The sequence below is a fragment of the Gigantopelta aegis genome, chromosome 4 (genome assembly GCF_016097555.1).
Source record: "Gigantopelta aegis isolate Gae_Host chromosome 4, Gae_host_genome, whole genome shotgun sequence".
In the NCBI taxonomy this organism is placed as follows: Eukaryota; Metazoa; Mollusca; class Gastropoda; order Neomphalida; family Peltospiridae; genus Gigantopelta; species Gigantopelta aegis.
In genome coordinates, this window is record NC_054702.1 from 72,245,095 (window position 1) to 72,264,944 (window position 19,850).

The 19,850-nt window shown below is 34.3% G+C and overlaps 2 protein-coding genes across 2 annotated transcripts in view; one reads left to right on the forward strand and one right to left on the reverse strand.

Annotated features, from left to right (window-relative positions):
- Window positions 1-12,636, reverse strand: part of LOC121371058 (protein phosphatase 1 regulatory subunit 14C-like) — a 69,483-nt gene extending 56,847 nt beyond the window's left edge. The window contains exons 1-2 of the mRNA XM_041496679.1: window positions 12,401-12,636; window positions 784-1,134 (exon numbers count right to left, since the gene is read on the reverse strand). Of these exons, the coding sequence (XP_041352613.1) occupies window positions 784-1,113 (330 nt within the window). The 5' untranslated portion in view covers window positions 1,114-1,134; window positions 12,401-12,636. The remainder of the gene's footprint in view (window positions 1-783; window positions 1,135-12,400) is intronic.
- Window positions 2,179-19,850, forward strand: part of LOC121371057 — a 30,111-nt gene continuing 12,439 nt past the window's right edge. Inside the window, exons 1-3 of the mRNA XM_041496678.1 lie at window positions 2,179-2,628; window positions 7,077-7,326; window positions 15,704-15,817. Coding sequence (XP_041352612.1) covers window positions 2,263-2,628; window positions 7,077-7,326; window positions 15,704-15,817 — 730 coding nt within the window. The 5' untranslated portion in view covers window positions 2,179-2,262. The remainder of the gene's footprint in view (window positions 2,629-7,076; window positions 7,327-15,703; window positions 15,818-19,850) is intronic.

Below are 19,850 nucleotides of genomic sequence, written 5' to 3' on the forward strand. Positions count from 1 at the left end.
AAAATAATCAATATAATATCCAAAATATATATTTTCCACAAAAAATTTTTTTAACTATCCAGTTTTCTTTCTTTTTCATCATTTTATATTCTTTAAAATGGGTGGGATGGACTTAACTTAGATGATAAAGTCCTCGCTTGAGGTGACAGGTCTGTAGAATCGAAACTCAGCAGACCGACTATCACCACCTCATTCTATTACTCCCAGACACTACCCCACTACTGGGAAAGGACTTTCCTTTGGCACTGTCACTAATGAACGGATTGTGAGAGCCCTATAAAAAGGTTAATTTAAATAATAATAAATCTAATGAATACTTGTTTCTTCTTGATACTTTATTCATCTTTCAATGAACAATGAAGTACTTATTAAAAATTGAGTCTGTTATCTTTGATGACACCACTAGAACACATTAATTAATTAATCATGAATAATTGGATGTGAAATACTTAATTCTGACACAATCTTTCAAGAAAACCTGCAAATTGCATTTTCCTTAATTAATTAGCATAATTGTCTTATGCACAAGACAGCACATACCATGTCCTTTGATATACCAGTTACTGCATCAACCAATGGGAAATAAGTAGTACACAGGTCTATACAATTTACTATTTATTTTCACTAGACGGAACAGTACAATATTGAATATACTATTCAGGGAAAAAAATTCCTCAACTTTTTGAGTTATTGTAAAACTAAACACTGTAAAACAATGTGTCAATACTAAAATAAAACAAGGTAGTATATGTTAATACAATATAACATCAAAAACATACTGACCAGGCAATCGTATAAATCCCGAAGAGCTTCGTAGACCCATTCTTCCACTGCCAAGCGTTTCCTAATCAACATCATTTGGTGCTGTCCATATTTTGCTGTGAAATATTTTTTCTTTTTCTCCACTTCTTGTTCTCTATTTAACTTAAAATTTACATGATTATTTGGCGAAGTATCTCCCTGTAACCTGTGTGGATTACTCTGAGGCACTTGTCTGTATTTGTCGTTTGATGGTGCCGAAGACACTTGGCTAACTTCACACGGTTGAGGAAGAGAAGTAGCCATAACTTCGTAGAAGCCTACAGTCCTTCTGAATGGATTCAGCCCACTCATTGTGTACTTTTGTGTGGGACCCTGGAAATGAATCAATATTTTAATTCTTATTCGTACGTGTCTTCTCAAAGCATGCTAATATGGAATAACGGGTTGGAGTTTATGTTTAAACAGTGCATAAATAATCACCAAAGTTATATTTTATTACACGCAATAAGTTTTTATTATCTGCACTATATTGTACCGCTTCACAACCATACCAACAAGTTTCTGTTGGAAACAGGAAATAGTATTCCCCAATATCTATTATGATACGCTGTATTGTACGAAATGGTATTCTGTGGTTTTAAAAAACAAGTGACGTATTTACCGTTACTTGGCGAAAACCAAGACATTGAATACCATTTTTTTTTTTTTAAACAATTTTATTTTTATAATGATTTATATTTTAGGGGTTTTTTTTTACCAATCAACATGAATATTAGTATAATCAATTCATTGTAATGTGCACTGTGTTATATAAGATTACTAATCTTGATAAAACTAAACTGAACATTGCGGAATCACTCTGGATGCACCGCTTGAACACAATGTGGCCTGACGGACTTAATGAGTATGACCCAAGCAGTCATTGACTCTTCTGTTGTTACTTTCCCCCAGTCGGCTTATCCTGTTATTTTTTTAGTCTTTTAACTTGACATTTTCACTTGAACTGTTTTTTATTCACCTGTTTTTAATGCTGAACTCCTGGTTTTATGTTTAGTTTGCTCCTGAGGATGTCAGCATTTAGCTGACGAAACGTTGATCTTTTTAACTTGAGATTTTTAATTGTGGTTTTTAGACAGAGACTTTATTTTATCATACTGTACATTTTGAAACAACATTATACTTTCCGTGTATAGTTGATTGCCAATTGGTAATTCTCTAGTTTCTATGGGCATCAACATCATGGTGAAACACGAGTTATTAAAAATGTGTACGTTTCTTTATGTTGTGTACAATGGTGCAAAATATATTATTATTATTATTATTAGCCTTCTCCGTGATTACTTGTGTTGACAACTGATTGTGATCGAGTTAGATATGGCTAAGGATAAGAAAGTAGCATACCATCAAAATGGCAGGTGCGTTGCGCATGCGTGTTAAATGGACGCCATGTTTAGTAGCTAACATACGGAAATGTGTTGTTGACAAAAGTTTTAGACAAACATGAAAACGATAGTAGTAATTGTTTTCGCTTTAACACTTGTAATTGCTAAAGAAGAACTCAATGACGATATTGATTCACTCTTAAATGATCCCAAACTTGCTGCAGAATTCTATAAAGTTGTTAAAAGACTTGGCATTGACATACCGATAAAACAAGCACAACCTGGTCGAACAGCTGATGATGAAAAATATTCAACTTGTAGAAATAAAGTGTATCAAAATACTATCATCAGAACATCTGATTCGAGGAAGGCCGGAGCAAAGTTTCTGATATCAATTGAAAATGTGAAATCGAATGAAAACTGTTACAATGAATGCTGCAATACAGATGGTTGTGATCTTGCCGTCTATGGACAGGGAGATGAGGTAAATTTTAGTAGGATACATCTGCCATAAAAGTCGGTGCCTTATTCACTTCTGTGTATAAAACTGCAGGGCTCAAAATTAATGATGGCATCAGCATATAAATTGCTTTAGGTGGGAGCGTCACTGATGATACTTTTCTGCCACTGGTTAAACATTTTGGGTGTCACTAAAGCCCCTGACTGTGGCAGACTATACCATCAACGTCCCAAACTGCGTTCACCTAACGACAAAAACACGAATACAATATTTATGGTAATACTATTCTACATTTTCCAGCTACAATACGTGAAACAAAATAAATTGCATTCAAGTAACGTAAAAAATAAACAATGTGGACATAAAACAAATCCATTCTAATAAATAAAAGTGAAACACCCTCCGGTAAACAGGAAAGGGTGCAACGTTTCTAACTGTTCAGGCGCATGCGTTTGCAAAAAGTATCGTACTGCGCATGTGCAGTTCGGTATTTTCCATTTTTAAGGCAACCACATGAAAAAATATGTTTCTTAATTATGCACAGTTGCCTAACACTTAATTTATTAATTTTTTTGAAAGAAAATTTCAGTTTGTCAAGCGTCTGCGTTGATTATCAACACACATCGCTCACACTTGATGTCAATACTGATAGGCAAATATAAAAATAGCTGCAAATAGTTTGTAAAATATAAAAAATTTAATGAATTGATTAAAAATTATCACAATTTATATACTCAAAATTATTTACAACTGTTATGAATGGATTATGAATACTATTCACTACAATAGAGGCACAAAAATGTAGCATACCTTTTGCAGATCGAATATAATAATTGAAAACAAATTCTAACAACAGGGGTCTTAAATATCTTAAAAAGTAAATTCTTTGACCTTGTTGATCTGGCACGTGTGAGGTCATGTGATACACACCGAATGTTAATTCATCTTTCTCCATTTTAAGTCAATTTCTACGAGTCATGTGGACCCGATATCAGTAATTTTAAGGAATAAACAAAAACAACTTGGTAAAATTAATGGTTTTAGGGCTTTGTAAAGTTTTGTATTTAGATACTTACTTTTCTCAACTTTATTGTTTATAAAAATGTTCCTGAACTGTGAAGAAAAACCTCATAAATGAACGGAATTTGAAGCATAACGCAGTTAGGGACGTTGACGATATACCTGGTGTATATTATTTGCTAGTATTTAACATTGGGCTTTTGAAATACAGCAAAATAACCTTTCAGTCATGTTGATTTGCTGCAAAAATCACTTTGTAAAACAATTGCCATAGGTGGGCTGTTTCACTCATGACAAGATTTTAAAATATTGCTATTGGTGACAAATGCTTACGTTTGATCCCTGAAACTAGGAGTGTCTTGGTCACATAACATTTGGTCACATATCATTTACACCACATTACTCTTGACCGTTTTCGCTTGGAAAGGATTCTATATATGTCTCCCTCACCTTTTGGGTATTGGATTAGTGTTATCAACTAAATATTGTATTAAGCACTACAAATGATATAGTGGATTCAGTGTTCTCACTGGGTGAAAATTAAAGGAGGGCGGCCGCTCGGCACCACACCCTTCAAAAAACCCAAACTCACATGATAATAAACGAAAAGCAAAAAAAAAAAAAAGGGTGGGGAAAGATGATATCCGTCTGACATTCATGGGCAGTTCCTGTTTTGCTGGACCGATCAAAGTTTTAATATTATTTTTAATAAAGATTTCAAGATATACGAAAAACAATAAAGATGTTTGTAAAGTGATCTCCTAATGTCAGATACATTTTTGTTATTTCCATCTTCATCGAATGTATCGATCGCTGTGATAAAATATTATTGCCAGCTGATAAAAAGTAGTTTTGTTTTTGTAAAGACGGTGTATATATTATTTGGCACTCAAGATAAATGATTTTAATGATAAACACTACCACTTCCGTTGTTTTTATAAGTGTTCATATCCCCTCAAAATGAAAAGTTTACAATATTTTATAAAGAACTGCTGAATAAACAGAATAACAGAAAGTAAAAATCATCAGTTTCAACCAATTATATCTGCAACTGAGGACAAAATATCAAATGATAGTTAGTGTAAACAAAAGACAGAATGATCGTTCTGATCACGTGACAAATTTGGCGCAAAATAAGAGGGGTTTTTTTCAATCGGAGATTGCCGAATCCGTAAAAAATAAAATGTTTTCATTGCTTACATAAAATATAACTTTTATTGTGTCTATCAAACATACAAATGAATACAGATGTTGGACAAAATAGAGACTGTTAAAAATCTGTTAAATTTTACGGTAACTGTCGTTGCTTTTTCGTACACAACGCGGCTTGTTTCCTTTGATGTCCAGTGTGCAGACTGATCGTTGTTTTTTGTGTGGAAAAAAGTGCATTTGGAAATAGCAGAGATAGGTGTTGAAAAATAAAGGATGGCGCTCAAAAATAAAGGAGGGCGGGGAACGTGAAAGGAGGGCGGCAAAATGGAATAGCGGGGCGGGGCGCCCCACTTAAATGGAGCAGTGAAAACACTGGGATTAGAAGTCCAGACCATCGGGACTGCAGCCGAGCGCTCAGCGACTCGGTGGATCATAAAAAAAACATTGCATTATAATACTTATAAAGCTCATAGAGTTGTATTCTGACAGAATTAACCAAATATCTGCATAATAAAACAAATGTTTAGACCTGTAATTCTCATCCTGTCATCTGTGTTAAATTTACTACAAAAGCATTAATGTAATAATGTGCAGGAAATTTTACACAGAATATCCAAAACATCTCATTTTTCAACATAACGATATTAGGTGTTTACCACGAAATGCAGTTTTCATATTTTCAACACGTAAAAATGGACTGTATCCAGATCAGATTACTTTGTATTCGTGTATGTTTTATGTAGGCCTTGACTTGTAATTATAATAATATCAGTTTTTACTTCGTCATAAGTTATTTGGGAATCTTGAGAGTTATCCTCCCATATGATAAAACGTTGGATTTACAGACGTGATTATGGATATATGTTTCAAGGTTTCTCGGATCCATTTAATGCATGCATTAAACAGATCTGATAAGTGATATGTGTCGCTGGCTTAAGTTTGGTTAATCTACAAACCTGTAATACATTTGGACAAAGTTACAATAGAATGAAACAAAAGTCTATGACATTGAAACAAGGAAATTCCCTTTAAGAGTAGACAGAGCTCATCTCCATTTAACTGTTACGTCTCACGATATGGTGCGTTTTTAAAAAAATATGAAAACTGTATTTCGTGGTATTAGAAAAACTAGGACGAGCAGAAACACTTCTCATATATACGGACATGAATAGTCTAAACAATGAAATCTAAGTAATGTTTGATTTTAAATGTCAAAACATGTTTAATCTTCTGACTACAGGGTTAATTTCTGACAAAAATACACGTTGATGGGGTACAAATTTATAACTTTTAACCACAAATTTTCACTGAAATCTTTCATTTATAAATATATAAAATAATATTCATATGTGAATGGGTAAGAATTATTTTTGTGGGTTTTTCAAATATTTGTGATATTTTAGATCAGTTAATGTTGATTAAATTTAGGCAAACGATCAATAACATCGCATTTGTGGTCAGATGTCCAGTTTATATCCATTATTCCCAATAACTGTGTTTTTATGACCAGAATTTGTTTTGGAAATAAACTAAGATTCATATCCCAATATTTTGTTATTTTCAATGTGGGTAAAACAGTCAAATTTATTATCAAATTAGCTGTCACAATCGGCTATCAGTTCCTGCAACATTCCACCATTGTTAGCAAGCATTAATAGTTTCTAAAAATATTAATAACCCCAGTGAATTTATACTGATCAAGCATTCTGCCAGAAAATAATTTGAGGGTACATACCTGTAGTAAAAACAAAACAAGACCAGTAAGTGCCCCTATTAAATGGGTTTGAAATGTTTTCTAACTGGAATTTATCATATCATATGACAGGTATTAAGCAGCCATTTTCTTGCTATCATCTATCTAAAAATTAACAAAAATATATCAATTAATTTCAAAGATTGTAGGGTACATACTTTTAACCTCCATACCTTCGGTAGAAAGCCTGTGATACTCCTAGATCACAACATATTCATATGTGTATGTGGATGAAAATAGCTTTTATTACATGGTTTTATCACCTGTTTCTAGACTCCAATAATCATCTTTTAAATTCTAACTTAGTTTAAATAAGATTAAAAAAAACAAAAAACTGAAAATGACATTTTTGAAATAAAACCCTTTATTAAACTTGTTAATATAATAGTAATAAAACTTGTTAAACTTTGTTTGCATGAATATATAGATCTGTACAAATGCACAATACATGGTCCAGGGTATTTTTTGATTGTCATACCCTATCTTGCTGTGTTTTAAAAAATATTCTAATATTAAATAAAAAGTGTAATAAAATTGTTGTTTTCAGACAAAGCACAATTGCTACCTGTTTCGCTGTAAAGATAAAGTGACCAAAGAAAACAAGTGCTTGTTCAACAATTACACAGGGTATGTTTCCAGTACTGTATCAAAAATCAAGGTGGTGTCAAAACATCCAGACAAGATAGAAGATTTGGAATCATTAAAGAATGTGGAAGAAGCTCGAACAACAGCATATGTACCACCCCCTACAACAACACCCAAACCACCACCACCACCGACAGAACGTCCTCATACAGGTATGTGCATTTTGTCACTATTCACACAAAGTGACCAGTAGTACATATTCATGTGTGTATATATACACTGGAACTCCACTGTTGTGACCATTGGCGAGACTTATTAAAATTGGTCGTAATAGTGGGGTGGTCCTAATACCGAATTGCCAATATTCAGAATGATGGTTGTTTGGAGGTGTAAAATACCAATGTCTAAAATATTTACGTCCCACCCTCGGTCCCGGTTGTCGTCAACAATGTCTCAAGTAATAAAAAAATATTAAAATCAATGTGATGCTAGTGTATTGCCATTTACACTGAACTGCAGTTGCACAAACTCTCTAGACAAATGATACCTTCCGACGTTTTGTGACTCAAAAGACAAATAGGTGACTTTGGCTCACATGAATGATTGCAGCTAATCATTGCAAAATAAAGGATTAGAATGGAATGACTTTTGATTCCATAACAACATATACTACTCAAAAGAATTTAAGGGTCAAAAATTTATAACCAAATAAGTTTCAGAGTGTATTAGATTGATGATGTAAACTACACCAAAAATTTAATTTATTGTTCCATATTTACAAAAACCCACAAATAAACGTCACTGTATACAAGAAAGTCACATGACATGCTGTCAAAGTTGAAGGTTGTGAAACATGGATTTTACACATTAGAACATTCGTTTAATAGTGTGTGAATCCACCCCTGGCGCGAATACACTCGACACATCGTTGCCTCATGCTGTTGATCAGACGTCTGAAGAACTCTTGGGGAATGGCCTGCCACTCTGCCATAAGAAGTTGACCCAGATCATGAAGGTTGGCCGGAGGGGCATGGTTATCCCGAACTCTCCTGCCTAATTCGTCCCAGGCGTTCTCTATTGGGGCCAAGTCAGGCGAATATGCTGGCCAATCCATCCTGGCGATACCTTGTTGTCTGAGAAAGTCCGTTACCACCCTGGCGTGCTGGGGTCTGGCATTGTCATCCTGCAGAACTGCCCCGCCGCCAATCTGCTGAAGGCCTGGGAGAACCAACGGCCGGATAATCTCATTCAGATAGCGGATTCCATTCAGATTGCCATCCACTACATAGAGGGGGGTCCTGTGGTGAATAGAGATGCCGCCCCACACCATGACGCTGCCACCACCGAACCGGTGACGTTGTCTAACGTTAACGTCAGCGAAGCGCTCCCCAGGACGTCTGTAGACACGAACCCGACCGTCGTTGAACTGGAGACTAAACCTGGACTCATCAGTGAACATCATTCGACCCCACTGAACACGTTGCCACCGCAGATGAAGTGTGCACTAATGAAGTCTGGCCGTTCTGTGACATGATAGGAGTGATGGTCGAACAGCCTGGCGACGGCAGCGTAGATTATCTCAGACGATTGCGTATGGTTTGATCAGACACTCGAGTTCCAGTCGCAGTCCGCAGATTGTCACGTAATCGGCGTGCAGTGGTTGTGCGTTGACGTAGAGCCATATTGGTGATGTAGCGGTCCTCTCTATTTGTAGTGCTTCGGGGTCTTCCCGGACGTGGACGATTTCGAACAGAATTCGTTGCTTGGTACCGTTGCCACAGTCGGCCAACGACACTCTGACTGACACCAAGTCTCAGAGCAACATTTCTTTGCGTATTGCCATCCTGAAGCCAAGCAATAGCCCTTCCTCGATCTTCGATAGGCAGTTGACGTCGAATTTGGAGTGTGCACCGTACACGAACGCAAGCTCCAATTATACGGAAATTCAGCATTGGGAACATGGAATACACATGCAAAGCGTGCAAATGAAGCGCTTTGTGAAAAAGCAAGTTATGGGCACTTAGCAGACCTTTCGCTTTCGCCCTAATTTACGTGCAAATGTAAGCATGTTTTCGCCATTAGAACTAGTCGACAAGTGTCAATGACAGTGGATTTTAATTCATTTATGGGTTGCTTAGACCCACTTTTGTCAAAATGGAACAATACCATGCGTGACATTATGGTCTAGCTAATATAATTGACATTCAGAAAATAATGTCGAAAATATCGTCTGACCCTTAAATTCTTTTGAGTAGTATATTACTCTGTGTAACTACTACTTTTCAACATTCTGGTCCAAAAATTAACCATGATGTGCTATGAGTAATTTGTAGACCAGTTTTTGCTTCACATTTGTGGGGTCAAAATGTATTGAAATTGACCAATTTAATACCAGATTATTATTTTTTTATATAAAATGAGATGGAAATAATCCGGTCTTTAAAATATTGGTATTCATAGAGGGGTTGTCATAGAACCGGGGTGATCCTTAGTTGGGGTTTCACTGTACTAGCAGAAAAGAAATTCTGTACACTAAGTAAAATAGTCTCAAACCAACTGTAAAGTTTGTAAACAGTGAAATGTAAATTTGTGACTCAAGTGACAAGTGGACACACTATAATTGTGCAAATCATCTCATAATGTTTACAAAATGACCTAGAAATTTATAACAATTTTGATTTTTACTTGTATTTAAATGAATTTATGTTTGTATGAATGTATGTTTGTATACTGTATAACCGGAAATTTTCGAGGATTTTTATTTTCGAGGGTAAGTAGTCAGCATCGAAAATATAAATCCTTGAAAATATTTTGAAAACATCAACAAATTCTATCTAAAATATTTATTGTGAAAAACATAACACACTAACAATTTACCGGAACATTTTATTTCCTGTCATGCGAAGTACACCGGATACGACAAGAGAATAGTATAGTCAAAACAACAAGTTAGAATTTTTAAAAAGTTATTGCGTGAATCTCACTGTGTGTAGAATATAATGACATATTTTTAAATTTCGGATATTGCTTTTGTCAATGTCCGCACGCACTGCATCAGTGATTCCGGTGTGGATAAATGCAGATTTCAAGATTTTCTGGCGTGTTTTCAATTCTGCCATAACTTTCATAATCCACCTTGCATTAATTGGTTTTATCGCCGAAGTACGCATGTCGCTCTTGATGTCTGTTACACCTTCGCCATCTTTCATAGCCAGGGAAACCTGCTTTGAATACCATGTGGTGAACTCAAACTTCATGGCGTTCTTAAGTGGTTTGTTCACACGTACGTCGTAATTGGCTTTACACAAAATCAAAGACTGTGATCAGTTGTCTGGTGAATAGTAGTCAGTGGCCAATTAGGCTACAGCTGAGTGTTCTATTGTTTAACTTTACATGTCGGTGGTATCAAACAACTGGCAGCCGAGGTGAAACTTTAATCAACAGTAACAAGTATTCTTGGAACTAGACTTGTTAAAACTCGAAAATAAAATCACTTTCAATTTAGATTTGGCAAACGACGAAAATAAGAAACCTTGAAATGTTTTTATACCCCAAACCACGAAAAATTAAGACCACGAAAATTTCTGGTTATATGGTATATAAAACAATATTTTAAGATAGTTTTATCATAGCTTCCGAAGTGTTACTAATTCCACCCTGTATATTTGAGAAGTTTTTCCAGTGATTAAATGTTTCTGGTGTGTTTTAAAAAAAATTTCAGTTAATACTGTTTGTTGCATTAGTGGTGTTTACACATTTGGTTTTAAACTCTGGAATATTATGGCAGCATTGTTGACATGTGTGTACAAAGGTAAATTACTTGCTGATAACATACATGACTAGTATGGAATGGACTGTACATTAGAAAATCACAGAACTATAGTTTTCCTTCTTTCATATTTTAGTCAGTTTAGTTTTCCTCCTTTCAATATTTTAGTCAGTTTATTGTGAGTTTCAGCTAGTCAGTTTATTTGGAATGGGAGCTAATTCCTGCCAATAAGCAGTCCATTTTTGCATGTGCTCTCAAGATATTTTTGTAATTGCAACAAACTGTCTAGAGTGCTTAATTAATACACACATATTTTTCTTTGTTGAACACAAATTTTTATATTAATCAGCCATTACATACATTTAAATAAATTTCATTTTAGACAAATAAAGATTGATATATTTTATAAGCTTGTACATGACCCCCTAAAAAAAATCAGAACCCAAACTCATTTTCCCCACCCCTGCAAAATTAAAACTAACAAACAAAACACAAATGAAAATAGTAAATCCCTTTAATTTGATCAGGTGTACAACTATAATGAAAAGTCTTGACTTGAAAAGTCTTCAGTATTACATGATTATATGATAATAGTGAATTAATTGGGCAAACATTACAACTGGTAGTTCAGTATTACAATACGTGCTATGACCACCAAAGATCTTGAAGGACGATTGGAGTCAGAAGTCAAATTTGAAAGTTGACGTTTTTTTATCAGTAAATTGCAAATTCAAACAATAAAAATGACTAAAAACAAAACAATAACAACTGTATGATCAACAGAATGAAAAAGATTGACAAAAATAATGTTCCACAGTGATTAATGGACCTTCCTGGAAATTGTCAAAATCAGGAATGACACCCCTTGCACGTGTACGGGGCAACTGCGGGATGTATGTGCAAACTATGGAATGTGTTTCGGTGTTTTGATAAACAGACCTGAACGTTCTTTACTAGGATGTCTGTGGTCAAAACGTATGTTTGGTCTAACATTAATATTTCAAAGTCCCCTACTTTTTTTGAAGAGTGTATATATATATATATATATATATATATATATATATATATATATATATATATATATATATATATATATATTCATAGTAAGTAGTTTTATAATACATAAAAGATAAATAGGTTTTGGGTGGGATTGTTTGGTTTTCTTTTTAAAGTGACAATCTTAATATGCTGTATTGCGTGGATATAGAAAATGAGTGTCCTAATTTGACGGAATTTATTTTCATGAATTTCTACCTGATGTGAAAACCACAAAAGTAAATTTAAATGTTTGTGATGTAATGATTCAACAAGTTATTCAGTATCTATATAAATAATATAATATGTACATTTACTTATATTTGTAAATACCAAATTGGTTGTATTATTAGGTAATTAATTTGACCAGTCTCAGTGTATTGTTTAATAGCTATTTCATTAAACCGCTGAAACAGTTGACCAGTCATTATTGTAGACTGAAATGAAATATAAATCTAAATATTCAGTTATTTCATATTTACCTGGTTCTGTTCTTGATGTATGAAAAAGTGATTCTTCAGGTGTAATTTCTCTCTTATGACACAGGAATTTTGTTTGTATCTTAGATCCTGGCTGATTGAATATCACATTATCCTGTTGAACAAATAGAACTTTAAAACGGCAATACAATTAGTACATACGTAAGCACAACACTCCTTTTAGTTAGATATATTAAAAAAGCCCAGGTGAAATATTACTACCGGTTACAAGTAATATTGTACCCGAGGCTACTTGTGGGTGTGTTTGAAGCTCCCAATCTACAGGTATTTGTCTACAAAGGCTCCGGTATGAACTAGGACATGATATGTGACACCACCAGTGTGACTGACACTCAGGATAAGGTGTATACTGGGTACCTGCTTTCTAGATTTGAATGTCTGCCAAGTGATGGTATTGTTATCAGCCTTCCCTGTTGACTGACTTAGTGGTTAGGTGGTCAGCACATGTTCTATTCAAATTATTGGACCACATATTAAAAGGGCGATGACATTAGCAAAAAGGAAAAAACTTTTTAAAAAGTTTGTTTTGTTTAATAACACTGCTAGAGCACATTGCTTTATTAATCACTGGCTATTGGATGTCAAACTTTTGGTAATTCTGACATGTAGTCATAGAAAACCCGCTACAGTTTTCCTAATGCAGCAAGGGATTTTTTATATACACTTTCCCACAGACAGAAAAGCACATACCACAGCCTTTGACCAGTTGTGGTGCACTGGTTGGAACAAAAGAACCCCCAATAATTTTAATGGATCCACCGAAGTGTTTTGATCCTGCGACGCAAGCACCTCAAGTGAGCACTTGACCGACTGAGCTAAATCGCGCTCCAGGGAAAACATCCACTGCAGATTGTAATTTGTATTGTATAATAATGTTTTTCAGTAAACAAAAATTTGTTGCCCAGGTGAGAGTGCCAAATGTATGTTTCATTTCATTATTTGTTAAATGTTCTGGTTTGATATACAATTCTTATGTTGTGCAAGTTCTCTGGTTATTGTTTATAATAAATACAATAACTGTTTACATTATCTGTTAATGTTGAATCAGCAAATGTTATTGTTTAATGAAACAACATTTAAAACATATTTTTTTTAAGTTGTTTGTCATAAAAATATGAGAAATTCCTCATTCTGCTGCTGACAGAAAAAGGCAAACTGTAGAAAATGGATTTCGCTTGTGCTGTGTATTAATTTACTGCAGAAAGAAGTAGATTATTATTTAATAGTGTTATATAACTAATATTGATATAATAGTTAAACACATAGAATTACAAAAATAGAACGTGATGCTTTTTGATGTTCATGAAAGTATGAACCACAAAAACACATTACATACTTATGTATGAATGGCTGCGTGCTAATGTGCTACGCTGTTCATACAGTGTGCAAGGTGTTTCTGTGGTTCATATTTCCATGAACATTAAAACAGATAATGTTCAGTGCTTAAATGCATACATGTGAGATTTACATTGTACTTTTCAGTATACAGAACAGTAATCTGACCTGAGTTTGTAATTATATAGTTAATTTACTGCGTGATGTCAGATGAACAAGATAGGGAATTAAACTTGATATTAAGAGTTGATTTAGTGTTGGACGTTCATGTTATTATGTTACAACTAATTAAACAAGAATAGACTACAATTGTTACATGTATCCCATAAATTCAAAGGTTCATTGAATTGTATATTGCCATGCAAAATTTACAGCTCAGGGGTCTAAATTCACTGAAGTTTCACAACTTTGAGATCTTGTAGTGCAATGCAAATAGACTTGCAAGAACGTTGTGTTGTTATTTAAGAGAGCTTAAGCAAACTTTGTAAATAAGTCCCCAGATTTTAACCATAAAAGTGGCTGAATTGTGATTAATGTGCATTTAAACGGTCGCAGATACTGTGCTTTTAAAACTTTGATCTAGAATGAAGGTTTTGATAAAATATTGCCCATTTAAATAGTCTGGATAATTGAGTCTGGACTTTAATAAACCTGTATAAGTTGACCCTTGTGTTTCTTTTATTAAAAAAAAATAACAACCCAAAACTTAGTTTCTGACATATAGACCATGCACAGTATACTTTTTGATAATCAGGTTTACCAGCAGCTTTTGCTTTAAAAGATCCCTTGCTGCCTGTCGTAAAAGAGTAGCCTATATGGTGACAGCGGGTTTCCTCTAAAAAACCTGTCAGAATGACCATATGTTTGATGTCCTATAGCTAATGATAAGATAAAAAATCACTGTGCTTTAGTGGCGTCGTTAAATAAAACAAACTTTTCTTTACTTTACTTTCGCTTTCCGTCTTAATCCATAGTACAACTATACAAATAAATAAACTAATGCTACTTAAATGTCAACGTTAGGACGATCATTATTAAATTAAATACACATGTATCGTAAAAACAAAGAAACAAACAAACAAAAAAAACCCAGAAGATTAGTTTACATAAAATTATATTAAAGTTTATATCAATACATTATCAATGGTTGAGAACTGCTTCTCAGTTTCCATCATTTGCTTCTAAAATTAAAATATGCGAACAGATTACACCCCATTTTATAAATTTAATTTCGAGTCTGAGTACTCTTACCATGTATTTCATATTTAATGTTTACACTATCAGGTTTGATGGCACTGTACTACATGTATTTGCAAAGGTAATGTTTTTCACTTAAAATGTAGTTATAATTAGTATACATTTCTGATAAATGTATGTTTTTGTTCTGTATTAATTATCTAATTTTGCAAGGGGTATAAACTTCAAATCCAACATTTTTAAAACATAATTTCGTGATTGGATTAAAAAAACAAAAAAGCCTATCCCTTTATGACTTTCCAAAGTGAAATATTTTTGTTTCATGTTATTATGTCTTAACATTTGTGAATTATTTTTGATAGTCATTACTTTCCTAACCTTGATATTTAAGCTATATATTAAGCTTCTCTTTAAATCTACTTGTAAATTATAGATTTTGTGAATATATTTCTTCAGAAAGTGTTTTTGGAAATCCTTTTAATAATAGATTTTGGTGCCAATAACAGTGATGGTACCTACCTATAATATCTCTGCTCTTGTTATTATATGTAGTTAACACAGTTCGTTAAAGAATCAGGCCTGCACAGACTGCACAACAACCATTTTTATAAGTTTAACAAGTTACAAACCTCAATATGGTTTTATTTAAGAATAATTTTGGTACATGTATTGTGTTCAATGACCTGCATTTATGTCAGCATGTTGTGAAATATAATAATTTTATAAACACTTTCTGTGTTTGTCTTGTTTCAGTTGCCTTGGGACGGGTTTGCCACTCAAAACTGAGTTGTGAAGATCCGAATGCCAAGTGCTTGGATGGCATGTGTCAGTGTAAAGCTGCATTTTACCAGAAGCAGCGAGTTTGTCGTAAGTGTAGTTTACTTTTTTAACAGAAAGATCATGAGTAAAACAGTAACCTAGTTCAGTAATTTTCTTGTTCCTTTAACAGAGGTGGATATTTGTTTATTACAGTGCTAACAACTGACATGTATGCTCATTGTCATAACAAGAAAAAGTTTAAATATATATAACATGCTAAATTAATGGAGGATTTTGTCTCGCCTGGATGAAGTAAGGCGAAATATAGATGTTACTTTTCTGATGACAGTATCAGCATTTTCATTTACATGTAGCTGTAACATAAAGCTTTCATGTTTAACTCTATGTCTAACAAACTATAAGTCCTAGATCAGTGAAATTTGGTTTATAGTTTTTAAATATTTATTTATTTATTTACTTAAAGAACTAGAGTAATCAAAAAGATTACATCACATATTATTTGTTTATTCACTTAATCAGTTAATGAAAGGCTACACTTGCAGTTAAATTGAATAGTGGGGGTAATATCTGCCCCCCCCCCCCCCACCCACCCCACCCCCCATCCTTAACTAAACATGGCATAAAAAAGTAATGGCTGTTTGTATCCAGTCCAAGTCTTAGTTTAAATGCTGGAACTCTTTGGTTCACCCACATGTGCTGAACAGAATTATGGCACTAGATATAATCTGCACTGTCATGTGCTAACAGGAAATATTCTTGCTCTTAGCACTTTCAACTCGTTATAGTGTTTATGATGGGACACATAAGTGCACTAAAAACATGAGCTCTATGTAGGGAGTACTTTTTTTCCACAAGTGCTTTATTTGTTCAGGCTACACAACCCAAACCATACACACTTAATGAACATCATCCATGGCCAGTTCACTATGGAATATAGAATTTCAAAAGAAATTTCAGGTCATAGCCTTACAAATATTACCATTTATCTTTATCCACATGTGTTTGTATCGATGTACTTCTCTAACAAATATTGACAAACTGGGTGTCTACAACCACAAAAACTCTTTTCCTTTTTGTGCTTTTCTTTTCTTTTTTCTTCACAAAAGTCAGGGTAAAGGCCTTTATTGATACAAATGTACTTTATCCATACACCTGTTTGAACACAAATGCCAATTAAACTACTGAATAGAAATATGTAGCATGTATTAATGGGGGAAAGTAAATTTCAGAAATGAATTAATGTTTATTAACACCCCAACACAAAACACAAATAGGCCATTGGGTGTAAAACAAAGGTAAGTATGAATATGCATATATATATATATATATATATATATATATATATATATATATATATATACACACACAGTCGAACCTGTCTATGGCGGCCACTCGTGGGACATGACAAAAGTGGCTGCCATAGAGAGGTGGCCGCCGTATGCAGGTCATATATAAGTCAGAATTTTTAAAAACAATTACACGTATGTTGCAATAGAACTATTAAGGAGCCATATACATGTGCAAAAACGTAATTAAAAACAAGACAAAAAATTATCATCTATATGAAATTTTATTAAGTAAAAAAGAGAATATTTAACAAACAACAAAATAATGGAGCACTGTTCTGCGCATTAAAGTCACTGATTATCCTTTAATGTTCACTTGCTAAAGAAGTTACGTATCTTGCTTTGTTTGCACGTATTTTCAACTCGCATGTTTGACACACTTTCCTGAAGTTCCATCACAGAAGTTACGATATCACATTTACCGTGGAAGAGTCCAAATTCTTTTAACTTTCGAACATATTGTTCGGCCTCTGACAGAGAACACACAGTGGTAGTATCCACACTTTCTTCGTCACTGCTAACATCTTCTGATGATTGGGATGGCTCCAAGTTCTTCAGAAGTTCCGAAGTTGGTCTGGTCCAGTTCAAAGATCCTTCCTCACAGGTTGGAACACCGGCATCTGAGTCGGCCAACTCTTGAAATGTACAGTTGAACAGCTGCTTTGACTTGGCCAATATAACTAGAGGCAAGTCGTCGTCATCGTCGTCGTCAGTGTCGACGTCACTGGCTGCACTAATAGCTACTTCAGAATCTTTGAACCCACATTTTGCGAAGCACTTCTGGATGGTGGATGCTTCCACGTGTTTCCATGCATTGTGGATCCAGTAGATGGCCTGCAGAATGTTGATTTCTTTCAGAAGCTGTGAACCACACTTGCTTGTATCCTTTTCCATGGCAGAGATCACGTGCTGTAGTTGTCTTTTCCGGTATTTGAGCTTCATTGTTTGTATGATGCCTTGGTCCATCATAAATATCAAAAATAAACTGCAGCAGTATTTAATTCCTTCTAGAGTTGACACTTTTAACTCCAGTTGTTTTAGGCTAGATACCCTCTTATCAACTGCGTTTAATGACCACTGCCGATGACTAGTACATCGTACCGTTAATCCTGATTAAAAACACTTGTTAATTAACGAACACAGCTAAGCGACTGACGACCTTTAAAGGACCGCTGTTTATCAAGCCAATTGGTTATATCAACAAAAACATCTTACGTTTTGTTTTTTACGATTGCCGATATTTCTTTATAACTTGCACTAAAAAACAATTGTGGCTGCGATAGCAGGTTCATTTTCGCTTTTTTATGACAAAAGTGTGGCCGCTGGCCGCGTTGAGCAGGTGGTTGCCATATAGAGGTAAAATATATAGTAAAATTCATTGGGGGGACCTCAGGGTGGCCGCCATATGGAGGTGGCCGCGAAGGCAGGTTTGACTGTATATATATATAGATGTTAGTAAGTAGTATTGTCTTTTTGTTCATTGCTTGGCAGGTTTTTTGCTTTTGTTGGGTACATGTACATGAGGACATGAAGAAAATGAATTTAGTGTTATTTTCATCAGAATGTATCTTTCCAGCTATAAAAGTTATATGTTCACTCAAGTCTTGTTATGTAAATGTCAAATTAAAAGTCACCAAACGACCATCTGTGATAAATCATTATTGCTATGGTAACCCCTGCAATTAAGAAAATGTCCACAGCAAATAATATGCCATGAAAAAAGTGTCCAGGACATTTTCCACAGCAAAATTTCCACGAACATGTTTGCATTGTAGGTAAATTTTAATGATTAGTTTGTTATTTGTGTGGTTTGCGAAAATGCTGTAAGATTTATTTATACCAGTGGCGGCATTTGTTGATTGAAAGTGACATAACAGTTAACACGCGGATGACACATGCACATTCATGAACAATGGGGTTCCAAGGGGACAACAATTTATCATATACAGTATACTGTATAGTCAGTCCACAGTTATGTGCCAGTTCAATCTTTATATTTTAATTATGTTTTATCAAAGTATCAGAATTATTTAATGCGATATAGAATTAAAATAGTTTTCTTTAATAAAGGCATAATTTCTGTTAGGAAATCTGTCACCAAGACCAACTGCCACTCGGCACCAGACAAGAGTAGCATATTTTGCCAATATAAATGACGCAGAAATTTTAATTAAACTATCGGAACGATCTCTCTCTCTATATATATATACATCTACAAATATATCATCATCAGGCTGACCATAACACTTCAAGTGACTTGTAGGATGTATGTTAAACATTTTACTGAAAATAAAACTCCCGTAATGCACCATAGCCATGTAATGCACTGTAGCCACGGTTCAACGATGTATAAGCTATTACCCCTTACAATCCATTGGTCACTGCAGTGCATGTACTATGATCAGCGAACAGAGTTCAATGACCTAGTTGATACTTGCTTAATTTAATGTCCGATGATACTGAGATTCAGATACTTAGTAATAACGGTGCAGTTACTGTTTTAATATTTACTTTTAATCTGTTTTCAGTTCACAAAGTATATTTTATTTTTAACAATAAAAAAATACATCTTGAAGAAAAAAAAATCCAATATAGTCCACAGCAAAAAAAAAATGCCACAGAGAACAAAAAAATCCATGGCATTGCTGATTGCCATGGGAAATTGCAGAGGGTTTCTATGGTTCACTTTTTAGAGTTGAACGAATCAGGCACTGTAGTCCTCTTTGGTTTTTTTTTTTTAGAAATGTCAATAAATTATTTGTGACTTAGATTGC